We start from the raw sequence: 19,873 nt of genomic DNA, 5'->3' as shown, positions 1-19,873 counted from the left end.
CTCCGTTTGCAGACCTTAATTTGAACAAAAAGAACCCTCTATGGCAAACAATTTGTGGAATCTTCAGTTTTGGATTTCGTCGCCATTGTAGCAAATGAAAGGGCTAACACCGTCAATTCACCTCCAATTGCCCGAACCGTTAAAATCATGGTTTTTAAATTCCGTTGGTGCCAACCCCCGAAATTTAAACACCATAAAAATAAAATTTTAATACCATTTAAAATTCAAATTTTAAAAATTCCGAATTTTCTTTTATCAGGGATTCATGTGGAGCAGTGAAAAACGAGCCAAAAAGCTGCTTCCTCTCCAGTCTCCACACGCCTTTGCATTTCCCTCCGTTTCTCTTCTCACTTTCTCACAATCCAAACACATACTGTCAGCCTCACATTCAACAGTTTGCCCCCTCAAATTATTAGGGTTTTCCTGAAAGGAATCTATCTTCCTCCTCACATTCTCTCAAATTATTAGGCTTTTTGCCTTGAACTTTTGGCTGAGCTCTGAGTCTCTGACCACATTTTTAGGGTATTCGACGATTGCTCGGAGGGTTTCGGTCGAATTCCCAAGTGGGTTCACTTTTTCGGCGAGGTAAGTGGATCAGTTCGAGTTTGAGTAATTCTGTGTGTTTTAAACTTGAATTTGGTGGTTACTTTCATAGTAGATGAATGAAGTAAATAAAAGGGTAATCTGAGTTTCCTGTATGTTAAAATTTTGCTTCTTTGTGTTATAATTTGAAAGCTTGAATTCATTGAGTTGACTAAGTCAAGACGATTTGTTGCGACTCGACCATACTCTGTTATTTTATTCAATTTCTCAGCAACCAAACGGTGCATGGAAGAAAAGATCTGTTATTTCCTATAAGGCATTGCTCCAAGATTCAGTTATTTATTTACAAAGTGTTGAAAGATGAGATTGTATTAGGGTTCTTCAGATAAACTCTGCTTAGATTAATTTTCTGGAGATTTGGTACCAATATCAGTTTGAGATTCTTTGAGGATCGTACCAAACATCATTTGGCATTAGACATGTGATTGGTGGCTGATAAGAGAAAAGTAGTGTAGTCTGTATCTTGGATTATGGTCCCCGCCATTGAGATCGTTGGATAAGTCATCCCGTGGGACCTTGCTAAAGTTCGATATGCTTATTTTCTTTGTTGAAAAAGTAAGCCTTTTGATCTCAGTATTATTTGGTTTTCAATCTTGAAGGTTGCAGAAACTATATGGAGGAAATGTCGCAGAAAGCCAGGGCCCCACCTTCCTTCCAGTCAATCAAATCATTGCCCGGAGATTTTAGGTTCTCAGGTCTACCAGCTTCTGATCGATTTGGAAAATCCGATGATGGGAAATTGGGAAATAGCAATGTCATCTCCTCGAGTATTCCAGAAAATGGTGGTTTTGAGGGGGTTGAAGGGAGTAGCGGGCCTTTTGGCGACTTGGAACAGGTAGACGATTCACCATATGGCAGGAACACAATCTCCATCGAAGACAGGCCCTTAAGGGGTGATGAAGACTTGGATTATGTTGCTGCATCTGTGCCTTCAATATCTTCATCCCATAGGGAAAGTGGGTGGGGTGACACCAATCCTTATGCTGTGAAGAAGGTATTTAGTCATGCACTTGAAATTCGAGCTAAATTTGCTTCTTGGTAGAAGGAAAGAAAAAGAATCTTCACCTTCTTGCTCATATGCTGCAAAATCAGGGTTCTTATTTGCCCTTTTTCTTTTGTTAGTTTGCATATACTTTCTTATGGATATTCATATAAGCATCTATGCATACACACAATCATGTAAATGCATGTGTGCTGTATTATTATACCTATGTCCTTTAGTTGCATATTTGAATGTCTGTATGTATATAGGAATTTATGGTGTGTGCCAGAAGGTGTAGAACAAACTAGTATCCCATTTGTATTGTAATTCATATTTCATTATTTCTGTATGTCCATGAAAGTGTATGTAATTCTATTGTGAATCTGTTGACAGCATATAAGGCCATGGGATTATGAAAAATTAGCTGTAATTATTTGATAATGGTTTGAGTTGATTTTGATAGCTTATTACAATTTTTGTTTCAGAAGCTTCAATCTTGGTTCCAACTGCCAAATGGGAATTGGGAACTGGGGAGAATATTGTCGACCTCAGGCGCTGAATCTGTTATATCACTCCCTAACGATAAAGTTAGACACCTTTTGAAAACTATGGAAGTACGATGTGATACTAGTTTGATTTTTGAGTTAATTTAAAGTTTTCTTATTCACGTGTAGGTTGTAACAGTAAAAACTGAAGATTTGGTTTCAGCTAATCCAGATATCCTTGATGGTGTGGATGATCTCATGCAACTTAGTTACCTAAATGAGCCATCAGTGTTGTACAATCTTCAATATAGATACAATCAAGATATGATTTATGTAAGTGTTTGTATTGTATTTGTCTACTTTGAAATCTACTTCCGAGTTTTCCTTCTTTTAATAAATGCTTTTGTGGGTATACTTGTCTATTTCAGACAAAAGCGGGACCAGTGTTGGTTGCTGTCAATCCCTTTAAGAGAGTTTCTTTATATGGGAATGAATACATTGAAGCATACAAGCGTAAAGCTGTTGAAAATCCACATGTGTATGCCATTGCAGACACAGCCATTCGGGAAATGGTTCGAGGTGGATTTACTATTTCACAATTTATATGATGGAATTTTCAGCAGTTCAAAACACATTTGCTTAGTGTCATTAACTGGTAGATTCTAACCTTCTCTTATTTTTCTTTTAGATGAAGTAAATCAGTCTATAATCATAAGGTCAGTAAAGTGTGACATTTTCATTTCTGTATTAAATTGTTCCATTTAACATTGTATTTTAAATGAGTGAATTTGATCCAAACTACATGCTAGCTGCACCACAGTTAAGGACATCATAAGAAAAGACATATATTAATGAAAGCACTCCAACAAACATACAAAATAACACAAACAGATAAGGCAGTAAGAAGAATAAAATTGTCTAATGAATCAGATGGTTCAAGCACGGCCTTTTATTGTTGACAGAATCATCAATCGTCTAAAATACAGCTTTCCTCATCTTGCTTAAGGAGTATAAAAGAACCTTTTGTTAGGAAATCAACTCTCACTCCCTTAAGTAATATCATTTTTAACATTCATGATGTAGCACCTGAGATATCTGATGTTACTGCGGTGCCCTTAATGAATTCTTTATCTCCATATATGATATGTATAGAATTGGCGTCTTTGACATCCAAACATCTATTTTTCATGTCCATACAGTGGGGAAAGTGGAGCAGGAAAAACTGAAACTGCAAAGATAGCAATGCAATATCTGGCTGCACTTGGAGGTGGAAGTGGAATAGAGCATGAAATTTTGAAAACTAATCCTATACTGGAAGCCTTTGGTAATGCAAAAACATTGAGAAATGACAACTCAAGTCGCTTTGTAAGCTCTCACTTTTTCACATGAATGCTCTTTCTATTAGTTTCATTTCTTTCTACTTTTAATAATTAATAGAAAGAAATTAAATTAAGAAAAAAGAACCCATTTCTAGTCTGGCCATGGTGCAGAGGAAAAACCTCCATGCCATGGCCATGGCCGGTGCAGCTGGGAGAGAGAAGTGGGAGGAGGAGGAGAGGCAGGGAGAGGGGGATGAGGAGAAGAGATGGGGAGAAGGGACAAGGATGGAAAGGCGGGAAGACAGATATTTGGTGTATATTTAATTACCCTTCACATAGCAATACTGATAACTCTCAGCAAAAATGTTGCAGGGAAAATTGATTGAAATCCACTTCAGTGAAACTGGAAAAATTTCTGGTGCCAATATTCAAACTTGTAAGTTCAGTCATTCTGCTAAGGTTCCGGAGTGAATTCTATTTGTGTATATGTTTCTTTTTTAAAACCATATCTAGGCTGACTCTTTATTGTGTCTGTTTCCGCTGTATGACACAGTTTTGCTTGAAAAGGTAATCATTCCTTCCTCTGATCCTTGTTTGTAGCTTGTTCAGTTTTTCATACAAGTGCATTGTCTAATTGAAACTTTTAACAGTCTAGAGTGGTCCAATGCACTGAAGGAGAAAGGTCCTATCATATATTTTATCAGCTTTGTGCTGGAGCTCCACCTGCTCTTAGAGGTTAATAATTCTGATTACCTTTTCTATTTTCTTCGTATATCACTTAACATTATACAAGATACAGTATAATATATTATATTAGAGGCAAGTCTTCTTCTTATAGCTTCAGCTAAAAACTTATGGCTGATGACTCTCATGCGTGCTTTGTATATAAATGAGAATCACAAAGACCCCTCAACCCACAAACTCATAATTCTAATTGGTGTCTACGTATGTTTTACTTTTGTGTGATTCAATATATTGTTTCTTTGGTTGTCTGTCACAGAGATGCTGAACTTGAAGAGTGCAGATGAGTATCAATATCTGAAGCAAAGCAATTGTTATTCCATTACTGGGGTTAATGATGCTGAAGAATTCAGTGTGGTGAAGGTACTTTTTCCTATTTTATGCAACAAACACCTATCTGTAGTCTAGGCATCTATATCGTCATTTCACCATTATGAAATATCGTGTGCACGTGAACTCACTATGGATCTTACCATTTTCAGGAAGCTCTAGATGTTGTCCATATAAATGAAGAAGACCAACAAAGTGTATTTGCAATGCTTGCTGCAGTTTTGTGGCTGGGAAACATCTCATTTAGTGTGATTGATAACGAAAATCATGTTGAACCTGTAGAAGATGAAGGTAACAATCTTCGAGAGGATAGAATGAAAGAAAATATATGGCTTAGCTAAGTGTAATACTTGTGGTCTTATCATGAAGCATTGATATATGGCTTCAATATCCCTATCATACATTTTAAAGGATTTTCGAGTGCAGATTACCTTGAAGTTTTGTGATTTGTTGTATTCTAGTGATTCCTTTTGAAAGAGGGGAAATTTTTATTTTTTTTATTTTTATTTTTATTTTTTGTAATGAGAAAAGTATTTGAGAGGTGTGGGAGATAAATATGGCTGTGGTTGTGATGTATTTTTTTCTGACTCTAGTTTATTTTGTCTTGGTTTTCATTGGTTCAATGAGTTTCATGAAGTCAATAATGATTCAAGTTTCATTTTCAGGTCTGTTCAATGTCGCAAAATTGATTGGATGTGGTGTGGATGAACTTAAGCTTGCTTTATCGACTCGAAAAATGAGAGTTGGTAATGACAGTATCGTCCAGAAGCTAACGCTATCACAGGTAAGAAATCTTTCAAAGAGAGTTAATACTTGTCTTGTAGGTTGCATAAATCATACATACAACATAGGATTGGAGAGTCAAGCCCTGAAGTAGGAAGAACTTATATCACGACATTCCTCTATATATGTCCTTCAAATGACATTTATTGTGATTGACCTATTGTAATTTAATTTTCCAATTGGATCATGGACCAGATCCCTGAAAATAAAAAAGATCCCGAGCTAATATTATCGTCAATAGTTATCGACTTGTCAAGTTCTTTTTAAAATTATGTTCCAACCTGCTCAGGCAAACTTTTGGAAGAAAAATGACTCTCTCAGATCACTTGTACAAAAGAATTCAGATGATTAGTGTTTGGTTCCATAACGACCGGGCAGGTTTCATTCATTGTTGACTAAACCATACCAAGCATACTGATATAATTTTTCGTGTCCTCCCTTTAAATCCTGTCTTTGCATTTTTCAGGCCATCGACACAAGAGATGCTTTGTCAAAGTCAATTTATGCATGTTTGTTTGAGTGGTTGGTTGAACAAATTAACAAATCACTTGCAGTAGGAAAACGGCGTACTGGCAGATCTATCAGCATTCTTGATATCTATGGTTTTGAATCATTTGATGTATGTTTTCTTTATGCTTTAATTGGATCTGTTTGTTTATTATATTTTTTTAACTGAACATTTGTTCTTTTTTTTTCCCCGTAGAGAAATAGTTTTGAACAGTTCTGCATTAATTATGCAAATGAGAGATTGCAACAACACTTCAATCGTCACTTATTCAAGTTAGAGCAGGATGTAAGTTTCCCATTCTTCTTATCATTCTAACTGTGAATTTAATAAAGACTTGTTTATTCTTTGCTTCCTCTGTTCCACAGGGTTTCATCGAGTTATAATCAGATATTTATTGCTTCCACAGAATTTCATTAGACTAGAAAACCATAATTCGCAGTGCCAGTGCCTATTTAAAAGCAACCATGCCATCATAATTATATTTACCACTTTAGTTCGTCAAGTAATAATTTAAAGCAAACAAGATATAGGGAGGTGAAGGAACCAAGAAACGTTATTAAACCAATGATAAGTACATCATGCTTGCCCTGTGTGAACCAAATTCTTAAATGATTCCTAATTTATTGGTACATTTGTGCTTGGACGGAATTAATCTCATGAAGAGTTAATTAGAGCAGAACACATGCTTAATTTATTGACTACTATTATCTATTCCTGTCAGGAATATATCCAAGACGGAATTGATTGGACAAAAGTTGAATTTGAAGACAACCAAGATTGTCTTGGTCTTTTCGAAAAGGTACTGAGCCTTTTCCCTTTCCTTCCGTTTACAGTTGTCCCTTGTTTAATGATGATAACCAATAAAGTTAGTGATGCTTGGGACCCTTGTTCCAATTAGTATATGAGAACTAAATTTACAGTATGTGTGTCCCTGAACTTCTTGTGACATAAATGCAGAGACCGTTGGGATTACTGTCTCTGTTAGATGAGGAGTCCACCTTCCCAAATGGTACTGATTTGACCTTTGCCAACAAGCTCAAGCAACATCTGAGCTCCAATTCTTGTTTCAAAGGAGAACGAGGCAAATTGTTTGCTGTCAGTCATTATGCAGGAGAGGTACTCCTTTTGATTAATTGATTTTCGTTGTTTTATATTCTCATTAATTGCTAGAGTGCAATAATATTTTAATCTATTTTCTTCATAATTTATCCTGATTATATTAAAGCACAACTGGTATAAAGAAAATGTCAGTGTACATTTCCAAGCCCAACCCACCCCTTTAACTCTAAATCAAGGCTCGGGTGCTAACAATTCTTCTATGCATTATCTCATAGTACTGAAAAAATAATAAAGTAAAAGCTTTCTATTTTAACTTTTTCTTACTGGCCTGACTGTTGATTGTTCGACTTGCTCCTCCACTCAGGTTTCATATGACACAACAGGATTTTTGGAAAAGAACAGGGACTTGCTGCATTTAGATTCTATTCAGCTTCTTTCCTCATGCTCATGCCACCTTCCTCAGATATTTGCATCTAGTATGCTTAAAGTAGGTGGTGGAGTAGACTCCCAGAAGCTGAGTGTTGCAACAAAATTTAAGGTATGCTGCTTTCCTGTTTTTAAGAACATGACTTTGAATTTAACGAAGATTATAATCGTGATAAGATACAGAAGTAACTATCTGCTAACTGTTTTCTTTCAATTAACTTATTTGTGTTGGTATTTAGAGTCAATTGTTCCTATTGATGAAACGTCTAGAAAACACCACTCCACATTTCATACGTTGTATCAAGCCCAACAATCTTCAATCCCCTGGACTCTATGAGCAAGGACTTGTACTGCAGCAGCTGAGATGTTGTGGAGTTCTAGAAGTGGTTCGAATATCAAGATCTGGCTTTCCTACCAGAATGTCACACCAGAAGTTTGCAAGAAGGCAACACAATATATCTTTACTTCTGTTTCGTCTTTCAAATACCTTATACCTGTCTCGAGTATCTTATCATTTTTGTTTGCTTTGTCATTGTTGAACCTTGCATCAGATATGGTTTTCTTCTGCTGGAGAATGTTGCATCTCAGGATCCACTTAGTGTTTCAGTTGCTATTCTTCATCAGTTCAACATATTACCAGAGATGTATCAAGTGGGCTATACAAAGTTATTTTTCCGAACTGGACAGGTAAATTGATGTACTGCGTTTGAGGAAAGGAAAATGAATATGCTACCTGTTTTGGACGGAAACTAGTGCATCTGGGTAGAGATAAGACTATTGTATGGCTATGCTTTCATCATGCCTAGGTTCCAACACTTTTAATGCATATATTTGAATGTTGTCCACTTTTAGACATTTTGATGTGTTTAAATCTATATACAAGATTTGACCAATCTAAAAACCTGACTAAAATCATTGGTTGTGTCAGCTGTTGGGAACATCTTTCATACATGTTAATCTTTACTGAGATCAAAGTGGTGGAAATTTGGTGCAGATTGGGGTGCTTGAGGACACCAGAAACCGTACGCTCCATGGTATTTTACGTGTTCAAAGCTGCTTTAGAGGACACCAAGCTCGGTGTTACCTCAAGGAGCTGAGGAGAGGAATCACCACTCTGCAGTCATGTATTAACCTGCTCATTGTTTATTTTGGTGAACTATATCAAATTTTGTTAAGAAGCATTTGGGTATTTATTGTAATTTACTTAATGCAGTTATCAGGGGACAGAAAACCAGGAAGGAGTACTCAATATTACTAGAGAGGCATAGAGCTGCTGTTGTCATACAAAAGCAGGTGAAAAGCAGGTTTGCAAGGAAGAAATTCAACAACATTTATGATGCATCAATCGTGGTACAATCAGGTACAATAGCTTGGTTCCTCAATCCTGTTGAACTTGTGCAGACTTTGTCAACATGTTAAAGGTTAAGCAGTCCATACTACTCAACATCTATATATTTGATAATTTTGTCTAAGTTTAAGCTATCTTTGCAGTTCTTCGTGGCTGGTTGGTCAGAAGATGCTCAGGAAGTATAGGATTGTTGAAGCCCGGAAGCACGAAGGTAGTCCTACACACTTCTGTCTATTTTAGAGTCTCATTACCTCATTATGGCCTTTGCACCTACATTATAATGTTTGTATCTTTCAAATTTTTGGTTTTGCCCATCTTATATGGATTTTGTTTGCACTTTGTCCGGTGATGCAATACTTCCATGTATAAATTGAGCCTCATAATAGCTTTCATCAGGTTCACTTACTGCTGTGTGGTGTGAGTGCCATAAATGTTGTTTGAGAATTTGTGTTGTTTGTGCAAGCACTATCACCAATTCGTACTATCACCATTTGTTTATGGGAATAATTAACTGTTAGAATCTCAAACAGGCTAACGAGTCAGATGATGTGCTGGTAAAGGCATCTTTCCTTGCTGAATTACAGCGCCGCGTTCTTAAGGCTGAAGCTGCCCTGCGAGAGAAGGAAGAGGAGAATGACATCCTCCACCAACGTCTCCAACAGTATGAGAGCCGCTGGTCGGAATATGAGTTGAAAATGAAATCCATGGAAGAAGTGTGGCAGAAACAAATGAGATCCCTACAATCCAGCCTCTCAATTGCAAAGAAGAGCTTAGCCATTGATGATTCCGAGAGAAATTCTGATGCATCAGTGAATGCAAGTGATGACCGTGAGTACGGTTGGGATACAGGAAGTAACCATAGAGGCCAAGATAGCAATGGGGTGAGACCAATGAGTGCAGGTTTGAGCGTCATAAGTCGGTTAACTGAAGAGTTTGATCAGAGGAGTCAAGTTTTTGGCGATGATGCCAAGTTCTTGGTGGAGGTAAAGTCTGGTCAAGTGGAAGCGAGTCTGAATCCAGACCGAGAGCTAAGAAGGTTGAAGCAGATGTTTGAGGCTTGGAAGAAGGATTATGGGACAAGACTAAGGGAGACAAAGGTGATTTTGCATAAGATTGGAAATGAAGAGGGAGGCAGTGCTGACAGGGTGAAAAAGAAGTGGTGGGGAAGGCGGAACAGCTCAAGGATTAATTAAGTAATAGAATTATTCTGTTGGTGTTGGGTTAGCTGTGTTGTTTATGGTAAACCCCCTTCTTTTTTATCGGCGAGGAATGGGTTGCTGCATAAAAACTGTGACATAGGTTTTGCTGTTGCAAGGGATTTGGTGCTTAGTTAATTTGTAGGGCTGGCTGAGCTGCTAGTTACTCCAATATGCATGTTACAAGTGTGTATATGTTTTCTTATTTATGGTGCAAGTTCGATTCTCTACATTAACGAACGAACGAATGAATGAATTCAACGCATTACATTGTATCATTGGTTTGAATATCACAGTAGCATTCCAGGGTGTAGGAAAGTCTCCTCCCGAAAAGAGCAGGGAAGGAGAGGCCATGGCTGGCTGCTAAACCAAAGAAATAGTCCAAAATTTTGATGACAACGTACAGGCCGACAAAGTAAGCTCCAAAATTGGAATGCTTGACAATTGCTCTATTTGATGGCATTGTATGACACATTGGCACTAAGCAAATAAATGTGGAATGAAATAAAAATCAAGTAGCCTAGCTAGCTCCCTAGCTTCGGCATGCATCAGGCATGCTGGTTAATAAACCTTCATCAACGGCGGCAGCATGCCGAGCAAAAGCGAAACGAAAGCTGGACTTGAGCGCAAAAGCGAAACGAAAGCTGGACTTTGAGCGTGGCCAAGTTGATGACTTATGGACGTCCAAACGACTGAGAGTGACATCCTTGGACTTGTCCGTGTGTTTGTGGAGGAACTCCATTGCCAACGCTTTCAATCCTTTGCATTTGTGGGAGTTGTCAACGTATTTTGCTTCGAAACGTCCCTCACGCATGCAACACGCAGTCCCCAATCTCCCATAAGCAGCCTTCCTTGCGTCTTGCTCTACTTCCTTACCAACAAACGCCACGTTTTCGTCCCAAGAAAATTAACCAGCGAATTCAGAAGAGGAGTGGAAATGAATTCAATTAGAACCTGACCGCAGGATTTTAATCAAACGGCCAAGATGACTTGGTCCGCAGGATCCTGAGATACAGATCCGGAGACGATCTGAATCCGGAAAGCCCAACACAAGTATCGAAGACAGAGGAGGCTTTGTTTTGTGTGTGGGTTGAGTTGTGAGACTGCGTCCGCAAATAATGTTGGGTGGTGGTGGTGGCTGCTCTCGTCTTTCCACCCATCTGCGACTTCGAGGCTCGGACATCAACCGGCTCCACGTCAACCTCCACCACCCGCAGCTAGGCTTGGGCTTTGGCTTTGTGTTTGTCTTGGGATTAGGGTCTTACAACACCAGAATCGCCCACCTCCGCTGCTGCCCCTGCCCTCCACCTCTCAAACCCCTATCCTTGTCGTCTGCCGTCTCTCACTCTCACACACAGACTCACACAAGGGGGATTCCTTTTCCCTCCATCCTTGCTTGTTCTAAGTTGTCTTCCTCCAACATTACCGCCCTCTCCCATTGTTTTAGGTACTCTCCTCAGCTACTTTTCCCTCCCCTTTCCCGTTTGTTTTATTTCTCCTTTGGGTTCAGTTATAAATCCATTCAATTATGCAATTCAGATTTCATTTTACTTGTGATTGAATTTGTCTTATTCCTTTATTTTCCATTTGATTGCCTTATCGTTTTCCTGCCACAACTTCATCCTATGTTAAAATCTTGTATTGTTATCATTCATTTTGGTTTAGAATTACAATGCAGGAATTAACATGAGTGAATTGATTCAATTTTTCTTATGATGGTTTCAATGTTGATTACTTTAGCCAACGAGAAGGTGAACGCGAGCTTCCCCCCGAAGGATTGTCCTCTGTCGCAGGTTTTATCCCACCTCTACTGTCCCTTTTACGCTTTCTCACCAACATTTTCTTATCACATTATATGTACAAGCTTGTTCCTTACTTTGGCATTTGTACGCAATAATATACTACTTCAATATCCATAAGAATTTTGTTAGCATCTTATGTGCCAGAATTCCTTTTAGCTGCTTCTTCAGGTACCAATGCGGTATATTGCATTTGCGATTCTTCTACACTGTGACTGGTCTTTTAGTGTATCTGGTGACGTAGCTTTAGAGATACTGATTTTCAAGAGGAGAACAAACCTTCTAAGACAACCAAGTCTCAAGTCAATTAAACAACTTCTGAGCAAACTAGGGGAAAGAAACTGTCCACAAAATTGGAAAAGCAAATTTCCTATACTGACCTTGAACACGTATAGTTTATAGTTTATGGATTAAGAAAACTTCCAACTTCCTTTATTGGGTCTTCCCTCACAGGTTCTGAACCTGTACTTTTGGTTGTTTGCTGCATATCACCTGGTATCCTCATGCACAAGGCCTTCCGTTTGTTCTTTATATATTAACTTCTTTGGTGCACTGTCTGTATTAATCTTAAGATACACACAACTTTGTTCTCTTTTGTTGTCATTCCCAGGAGGAATAGTCGCACTGGGAAAATTCGATGCCCTTCACATTGGTCATCGAGAACTTGCGATTCAAGCATCCAAAGTTGGACCTCCATTCCTTTTGTCATTTGTTGGAATGGCTGAAGTACTGGGTTGGGAACCAAGGTATTGTCATTTGTTGTTGTGATATGAGCTGCACATTGGAACTCAATTTCCTTGTTCGGGTGATTATAGTTTCAAATAGAAATTCATCTTCAGCTTTGTTAAATGAACCTAATTATATTCTTGTAAAAAAACCAATTGAACAGAGCTCCCATAGTTGCGAAATGTGATCGCAAACGGGTTCTTTCCTCTTGGGCCCCGTACTGTGGTGACATGGCACCTGCAGAGTTTCAGATTGAATTTTCAAGTGTTCGATGTCTAACACCAAGGCAATTTGTTGAGAAATTAGTGAAGGAGCTTGGAGTGCGTGGGGTTGTCACAGGTAAGTTAATTTAACGAAATCCATTATGTTTCTTGGTATGAGTCAAAAACACACCCTTGATCATATATTTTGAAGTTTGAAATGGAATTTACAATGACTGATCGTGGCAGGTGAAAACTACCGATTTGGATACAAAGCTGCAGGTGATGCGACAGAGCTGGTGAGGTTGTGTGAAGAGTATGGCATTGAGGCATATATCATAAATTCTGTTATGGACAAGAACGAATATTCCATAAATATACAGTCGAGTGATTTGAAAGACAGAGGACAAGTCTCCTCTACTCGCGTTCGCCGTGCCCTTGCTGTGGGAGATATGAAGTATGTCTCACAACTGTTGGGTCGGCAGCATCGTCTGATAATGGGTGCTGCAAAGGACCAGGAAGGATTTACTGGCAGCAAACACAAGTTGTCAGTTCCAAAGTCTGGTTTGTTAAATCTGGCTCCAAAGGAGGGTCTATACGAGAAGTGTTATCTTTGTAGTGGGGAGGATGATGACCTAGCATCATCCTGCAGGGTCGTGGTTGACACCGGGAATGTCCATATAGAAATGGATGATGAGGTAGACGTAGGCGTATGTAATAGAGTTGGTACACAGGACTTGAGGCTCTTACGTATTGAATTTGGTGATTCGCAATCTTGAGTATGTTTAAATGATTTGATTTTCATTTCGTCTCTTTTAAAAGAAGTTGGCTGAAATCTTTCATCCTTGTCCGAAAAATAATGAATGGCAAACACATGATGAGAGAGAATAATACGGGGATATATGTGCAGCTTTAGAATGTATCATTTTTACGTTAAGGTATGGGGCTCGAGGTTGAGGATTGGGTAGAGAAAGGTTTTACATTTCTGGTTGTGCTACATCATGATGGATTCATCGATAACGGGTGTACATGTGGTGCAACGAGAATGATTCGAATTTTGGCTTATAATGATTCTTATACAAATTCTCAAAATCAATTAGAAAATGCGGGTTATAACTCATAGCTTTTGTGAAAAGATAAAAAAAATTGAGATTTTTAGTTTTAGAAAATATTTTGTGTGGAAGTTAAGGGAAATGTTGCAAGACTTTTGAATATTCAAATTAATTTTAAGTACATATGATGCAATGAGAAGGACTCGAATTTTCGCTTACAATGATTCTTGTAAAAATTTCCAAATTGATTAAAAAACATGGGTTATAACTCACACTTTTTGCGAAAAAATTGAAAATTTTAGTTTTAGGAAATATTTTGCGTCGAAGTTAAGGAAAATATTGCAACACTTCTAAATGTGATTCTACCATATATTAGGGTCCGAAACTATTTTTTATTGATTCTTAAAGTAAAAAAATAGAAAAATAAATATAATTTAATAGAGCGCCCCCACCTGAATATATAATGATTCTTGTAAAAACTCCCAAATAGATTGGAAAACGTGGGTTATAACTCACAATTTTTGTGAAAAGAATTGAAATTTTTAGTTTTAGAAAATATTTTTCATGGAAGTTAAGGAAAATGTTGCAAGACTTTTGATTGTGATTCTACCATCTTTTAGGTTCTGAAACTACATTTTATTGATTTTAAAGCTAAAAAATAAAATATAAACTAATAGAGCGCCCCCAGCTCCGAATATATTTTTTTGTGTCGAAAATGTTAAGAATGTCCTAAAATTAATTTTAGGAAACATATGATGGGACAAGAAAGACTCGAATTTTCACTTATAATGACTCTTGTAAAAATTCTCAAATCGATTGAAAAACGTGAGTTATAGGAAATATTTTGTGTGGAAGTGAAGGAAAACATTGCATGATTTATGAATGTGATTCTATCATCAATAAGGCTCCGAAACTATTTTTATTGATTTTAAAAGTTAAAAAATAGAAAAAATAAATATAGGTTGATAGACCCCCTGTCACAGCCCGTCCCAAATATATAATTATCGACGGTGTGAATTGACGAAAATACCCTTGAACGTTAGTTGTGTAATGTGGTTTAAGTGTGGATTTGGGTCAATATTCTTAAATCCTAATTGTTTGGAACCAATTAGGATTAAGTTATGGTATTTTTAGTGGTTGACCAATCCTAGGCCACACACACTCACACTCTCTCATCTCTCTCTCATCTCTCTCTCGTACCCTCTCATCTCTCTCGGACTCTCACTCTCTATCTCCTTCGAAATCGTACGGACAATCACCCAAAACCCTTGAAACTTCATGGATCGTGGTCAAAGTTGGCACTATTGTGTTTGTGAAGCTCAGACGAGTCGATTGGTACCCATTTCAGGTAAGGATACCTTCGAAAACCCTAGTTTTTCATAACCCCCGATTTGTGCACTATTCATGCACACGTAATTATGGATGTTTTTGGGAATTTGAAGCTTGTAGGAAGCTTAATGAGGTCCTAAGGAAGCTCGGAGTGCTTTGTTTGAAGGTTTTGGACGTCGAGATCGTGTGGACGAAGTTTGGCCGGTTTTTCTTGGAATTCTCCGATGAGATCCCGTGACTTTTAGAACTTTAAAGTAGTATGATTGTGTTCTACTAGTAAAGAGCTTCATTTTGGTATAAATTGCGTGAAAAATGGTGCAAAAATGAGCGAGAAATAGGCAGTTGCAGGTCTGCCCAGAATCCGGCGCCAATGACACTATTCCGCGTCTGGAGGTTGAAGGTGATGCGCTTGAGGGCGCGTGAGGCCGTGCCTTCCCCGGCGCGTGAGCCATAGAAAAATTATTCTAAAAATATCATGACGTTTGTGAGGTTGTGTAGGTCACGTTGGTATATTCAAATACCAAAATTGAGCTTTGTATGAGAAGTTATTAGCTAGTTTTGTATATGTGCTTTAAAATAACGTTTTTATAGTTAATTTGCATATAGGTGAGACTTATCCCGATGGCGAGCGTATCCATGGGCGACTCGGGGGTTACCACCCGTCGACATACAAGTGAGTGGACTTTTGTTTTAAGTATATATTTATATACTTGGTATATTCCCCAGAAATACACTCTTTTTTTAAAGAAAAGTATGCTTTGAAATAATATGCCAAATGCTTTTATATTCTGATTATGCATTTCATGGTTGCATATATATATATATAAATGTGGTGTTGTGGAGGTACAGGTAAGTTCAGGTAAGTTATGTTTGGTTATGTGAATCATCGATGATGTGATATGTAATTGAATGATGTTGAGCTCATAAAATTGTACCTAGGGTGATTGTGATTTAGCCAGATATATGAATTACAGGCCTGTTTAATTACGTCACCTCCTGCACTATATGCTCATATTGGATCCAACTTTAGTGCACAGCCTTGTCGTACAGAGCTTATTTATGGTTCCGACTCGTAGGTGATTAGCGAATTATCGCCCGGCTATTATGAGAGAATAAAATTGAGCATAATTATATTACACCCAATCTTGTTGTACAGACCTTTATAGGGGTTCCGACTTATGTGCAATATATTGCCGTATAGGTCATTGTAGTGACTCCGGCTATATTGACTTTGAGCTATGAATTCAGCCATACACATTACCACATGGGTTCCGGCTAACATATCATATTTCTATGAATTTATTATTTCCTAAATTGCTTACTTTGTTATATATTGGCATGGCATATATTTGAATATGATTATATGAAGCATGAATTGAATTGATATGATTATATATATATATATATATACATGTATATACTTATATCTTGATTCTGGGAATACATGTTTTACAGTAAGGGGTTAGTATATTGATAAATGAAATGATTTTGTAAAGCATTTGTTTTTGCCCACTCACGTTTTCTGTTTTGCGCTCCTCCAGGTTTTGGTGGCTCGAGGACGTCGGCTGTTCTAACTTATCTAAATAATAGTAGGACATTCCTGGTACTGTATAACTAGTACTTTTCCTGCTGGACTGCACTTAGACTTTTATGCTCTGAATAGGAATGTTTACTGTTGTAACTAACTCCTATCACTTTCTGTTTAGTAGTGCACTCTAGTAATTTGGTTTTTTTTTATTATTCATATATTTCTTTTCAATATTGCTTCCGCATTGTGCACATGGCTACGTCACTCTCACGTGACGGCCAACATGCCTTGATCTCGGTCGGGGTGTGTCATCCCCCCCCCCCAAAAAAAAACAAATATATTTGTATGTGTCGAAAATATTCTGAATGTTCTAAAATTAATTTTACGAAACATATGATGGGACAAAAATGACTCAAATTTTCACTTAGAATGATTCTTCAAAAAAAATTCCAAATCGATTAGAGAACGTGGGCTCACAATTTTTGTGAAAATTTGAATTTTTTTTGTTTTAGAAAATATTTTGTGTGGAAGTTAAGGAAAATGTCCAATACTTATGAATATGATTCTACCATCTATCAAGATCCAAAACTATTTTTTATTGATTTTTAAAGTAAAAAAATAGAAAAATGAATATAATTTAATAGAGCGCCCATGCTTGAATATATTTTTATGTATCGAAAATGTTCAAAATATACTACAAGTAATTTTAAGAAACATATAATCGATGAGAAAAACTCGAAATTTGACTTATAATGATTCTTGTAAAAATTCTCAAATTGATTGGAACTCATAGTTTTTGTGAAAAAAAATTCAAACTTTTAGTTTTTGGAAATAGTTTGTGTGGAAGTTAAGGAAAACCTTGCAAGACTTTCGAATGTGATTCTACCACCTATTAAGTCCCAAAACTATAAAGTTAAAAAATTTAAAAAAAAATATAAACTAATAGAGCACCCCCCCCTAAAAATATATTTTTATGTGTCAAGAATGTTAAAAATGTAACATTCCACATCGTCCAGGGGAGTGGATCCTGTAAGTCTTCTATGTATATTCTCATCTCTACCTAGCACGAGGCCTTTTAGGAGCTCACTAGTTTCGGGTTCCATCAGAACTCCAAAGTTAAGTGAGTTCGCACGAGAGCAATCCCATGATGGGTGACCCACTGGGAAGTTCTCTTGTGAGTTCCCAAAAACAAAATCGTGAAGGCGTGGTTGGGGCCCAAAGCGGACAATATCGTGCTACGACAAAGTCGAGCCCGGGCCGGGATGTGACAAAAAATGTCCTAAAATTAATTTTAGGAAATATATGATGCGACGAGAAGGATATGAATTTTCACTTATAATGACTCTTGTAAAAATTCCCAAATCGATTGGAAAACGTGGGTTATATAACTCACTGTTTTTGGGGAAAAAAATGAAATTTTTAGTTTTAGGAAATGTTTTGCGTGGAAGTTAAGGAAAATGATGCAAGACTTATGAATGTGATTCGACCATATATCAGGGTTCAAAACTATTTTTTACTGATTTTCAAAGTTAAAAAATAAAAAAAAATATATAATTCAATAGAGTGCCCCCTCCCGAATATATGTTTATGTGTTGAAAATGTTCAGAATGTACTAAAATTAATTTTAAGAAACATATGATGCAAAGAGAAGGACTCGAATTTTCACTTATACTGATTATGTTAAAAATTCTCAAATTGATTGGAAAACGTGGGTTATAACTCACAATTTATGTTCAGTTTAAAATTCCTAAATAAAAAAGTGAGCTTGTTTAGTTCAGTTTAAAATTCCTAAATAAAAAAGTGAATGTGTTTAGTTAAGTTTAAACTTGTGTGTATTTTTAATTTTAGTGTGTAAATATCAAGTATGAAATGAAATAATGCATCAGGTGTGTTTTGCGATCGTTGTATACCACTAAAATTCAAGAAAAAATGTTATAGAACGATAATAAGGTCAACGATGCTTTACGAAATGTTGGACACATGCAAAAAATGAGTGTAGTGAAGATAAGAATGTTTCACTAGATGTGCGAGATAGGATTAAGAGCGAGGATATTCGAGGAAAAGTAAGAGTGCTGCAATTGAAGATACGATGAGAGAAAATCAGTTAAAATGATTTGGACAAGTGAACCAAAGACCTACAAATGTTCTGGTTAGAAGATGCGACTATAATGGAGGCTCGGTTTATCTAAAGAAAAAAAAAAAGAGGAATAGAATAGGCATCCCTTAGATGTCTATGCATCCTTTATCGTCTCTCGATTGTTTTGGAAAAAATGGCATAAGAGGTAAAAAAAGACCTAGTAGGACTTTGAAAGTGAATATAAGAAAAGATATGGAGTATTTGGAGTTAACAGAAGACTTGGCCAAAAAAAAAAAATGATTTGACCCAAAATCAAGCACTAAGATTCATATAACCAACTCCACTTAATAGAAAAAGACTTGGTTGTTAAAGATTGAGTATTTTTGCTAAAATCCCTTGGGATGATCCCTTCTCATGGAAGACATCCAAAAACTTGTAGTCAATTTGAATTTCAAAGGATTGTAACCAACTTTTTTTAATTGATAGATTTCAAAGGGTTTTAATAGATTTATATGAATTTCTATGGATTTCTTAAGATTTGTGTAGACTTCTTTCATGAATTTTTATCAAAGTTACAAGTGGCTAATACATTTCTTCCCAATTTGTTCTTCCACCATTTCAAATTATATGTTATATATATCAACCCAAAATCTAAGCAACATCAAATTCATGTAAAAAATTGCCACAACATTACAAATATTATACAAAAAGCAATTAAAACCAACATGAACTTCATTAGACAAAAAAGCGGAGCAAAAAAACCCAACTGATTCGTCGTATACTTTTTTGAAGCATTTAATCAAACAACTTGCAGACCAAATTTGGGTAACCCTAACTCACCAAACCTGCAAAGGGAATTCCCCAAAAACAATGTATTTCCATTTTCTAATCATACAAAAACAAACTTAATTGGCAAATTCACGAATTGAATGAAATCCAAACGAAAAACCCAATATTTTTTCAACTGCATGTGTCTAACCCATCCAGCAAAGGGGATTCTCTTCTGATCCTCTCTTCTCCATACTGGATAAACGAAATCCTTCCTCGAGTCGGAAGTCGGAATGTATATACAAATGTTTATTAGAATCATGTACATCCTGTGTGGAGTACATTATGTGGTGACTTGTTACTACTTAATCTAGATTTATAAGCCATTTGAAAGTTGAAACTGATGTTACTCTTATATTATATGTATGTACTTGTTATCAAATTTTAAAGCTGTTAAATTGAAAAGTCGATTTAAAATACTAGCCCGGTCTTAGAAAATCACTCAAATTCCACATTTTATTAATTAAAAGTAAATCAATAACAAAATATAATTAAAGAGGATTTTGATTTTGATTTTGATTTTGATTTTTGTCCATATGAAAGAGGCCACGTGG

General features: G+C 36.7%; 2 protein-coding genes across 4 annotated transcripts; both read left to right on the top strand.

Annotated features, from left to right (window-relative positions):
• The first annotated feature begins 254 nt into the window (after nt 1-254).
• LOC103403392 (myosin-1) lies at nt 255-10,055 on the top strand. The gene is made up of 24 exons (XM_008342211.4): nt 255-585; nt 1,203-1,597; nt 2,071-2,172; nt 2,260-2,403; nt 2,499-2,649; nt 2,759-2,786; nt 3,270-3,435; nt 3,762-3,825; nt 3,943-3,956; nt 4,040-4,124; nt 4,390-4,493; nt 4,613-4,751; nt 5,126-5,244; nt 5,710-5,862; nt 5,947-6,036; nt 6,473-6,550; nt 6,709-6,867; nt 7,175-7,348; nt 7,476-7,681; nt 7,788-7,923; nt 8,231-8,360; nt 8,450-8,596; nt 8,728-8,795; nt 9,115-10,055. The coding sequence occupies exons 2-24, from the start codon at nt 1,217-1,219 to the stop codon at nt 9,775-9,777; spliced, it is 3,501 nt and encodes a 1,166-aa protein (XP_008340433.1). The 5' UTR covers nt 255-585; nt 1,203-1,216; the 3' UTR covers nt 9,778-10,055.
• A 160-nt stretch (nt 10,056-10,215) lies between these two features.
• Nucleotides 10,216-13,309, top strand: LOC103403391 (FAD synthetase 2, chloroplastic-like). Of its 3 annotated transcripts, XM_029096420.2 has the most exons (6): nt 10,216-11,227; nt 11,521-11,573; nt 12,033-12,074; nt 12,190-12,325; nt 12,469-12,644; nt 12,755-13,309. In XM_029096420.2, the coding sequence occupies exons 1-6, from the start codon at nt 10,899-10,901 to the stop codon at nt 13,282-13,284; spliced, it is 1,266 nt and encodes a 421-aa protein (XP_028952253.1). In that variant the 5' UTR covers nt 10,216-10,898; the 3' UTR covers nt 13,285-13,309. The 3 variants fall into 3 exon arrangements, with proteins under 3 accessions (XP_028952253.1, XP_008340432.1, XP_028952254.1); XM_008342210.4 differs by lacking the exon at nt 12,033-12,074; XM_029096421.2 differs by having other exon boundaries at nt 11,068-11,227; nt 11,459-11,573; nt 12,033-12,325.
• The last annotated feature ends 6,564 nt before the right edge of the window (nt 13,310-19,873 follow it).

The sequence above is a fragment of the Malus domestica genome, chromosome 16, assembly GCF_042453785.1.
Source record: "Malus domestica chromosome 16, GDT2T_hap1".
NCBI lineage: Eukaryota > Viridiplantae > Streptophyta > Magnoliopsida > Rosales > Rosaceae > Malus > Malus domestica.
This window is presented reverse-complemented; position numbering and strand designations above follow the sequence as displayed.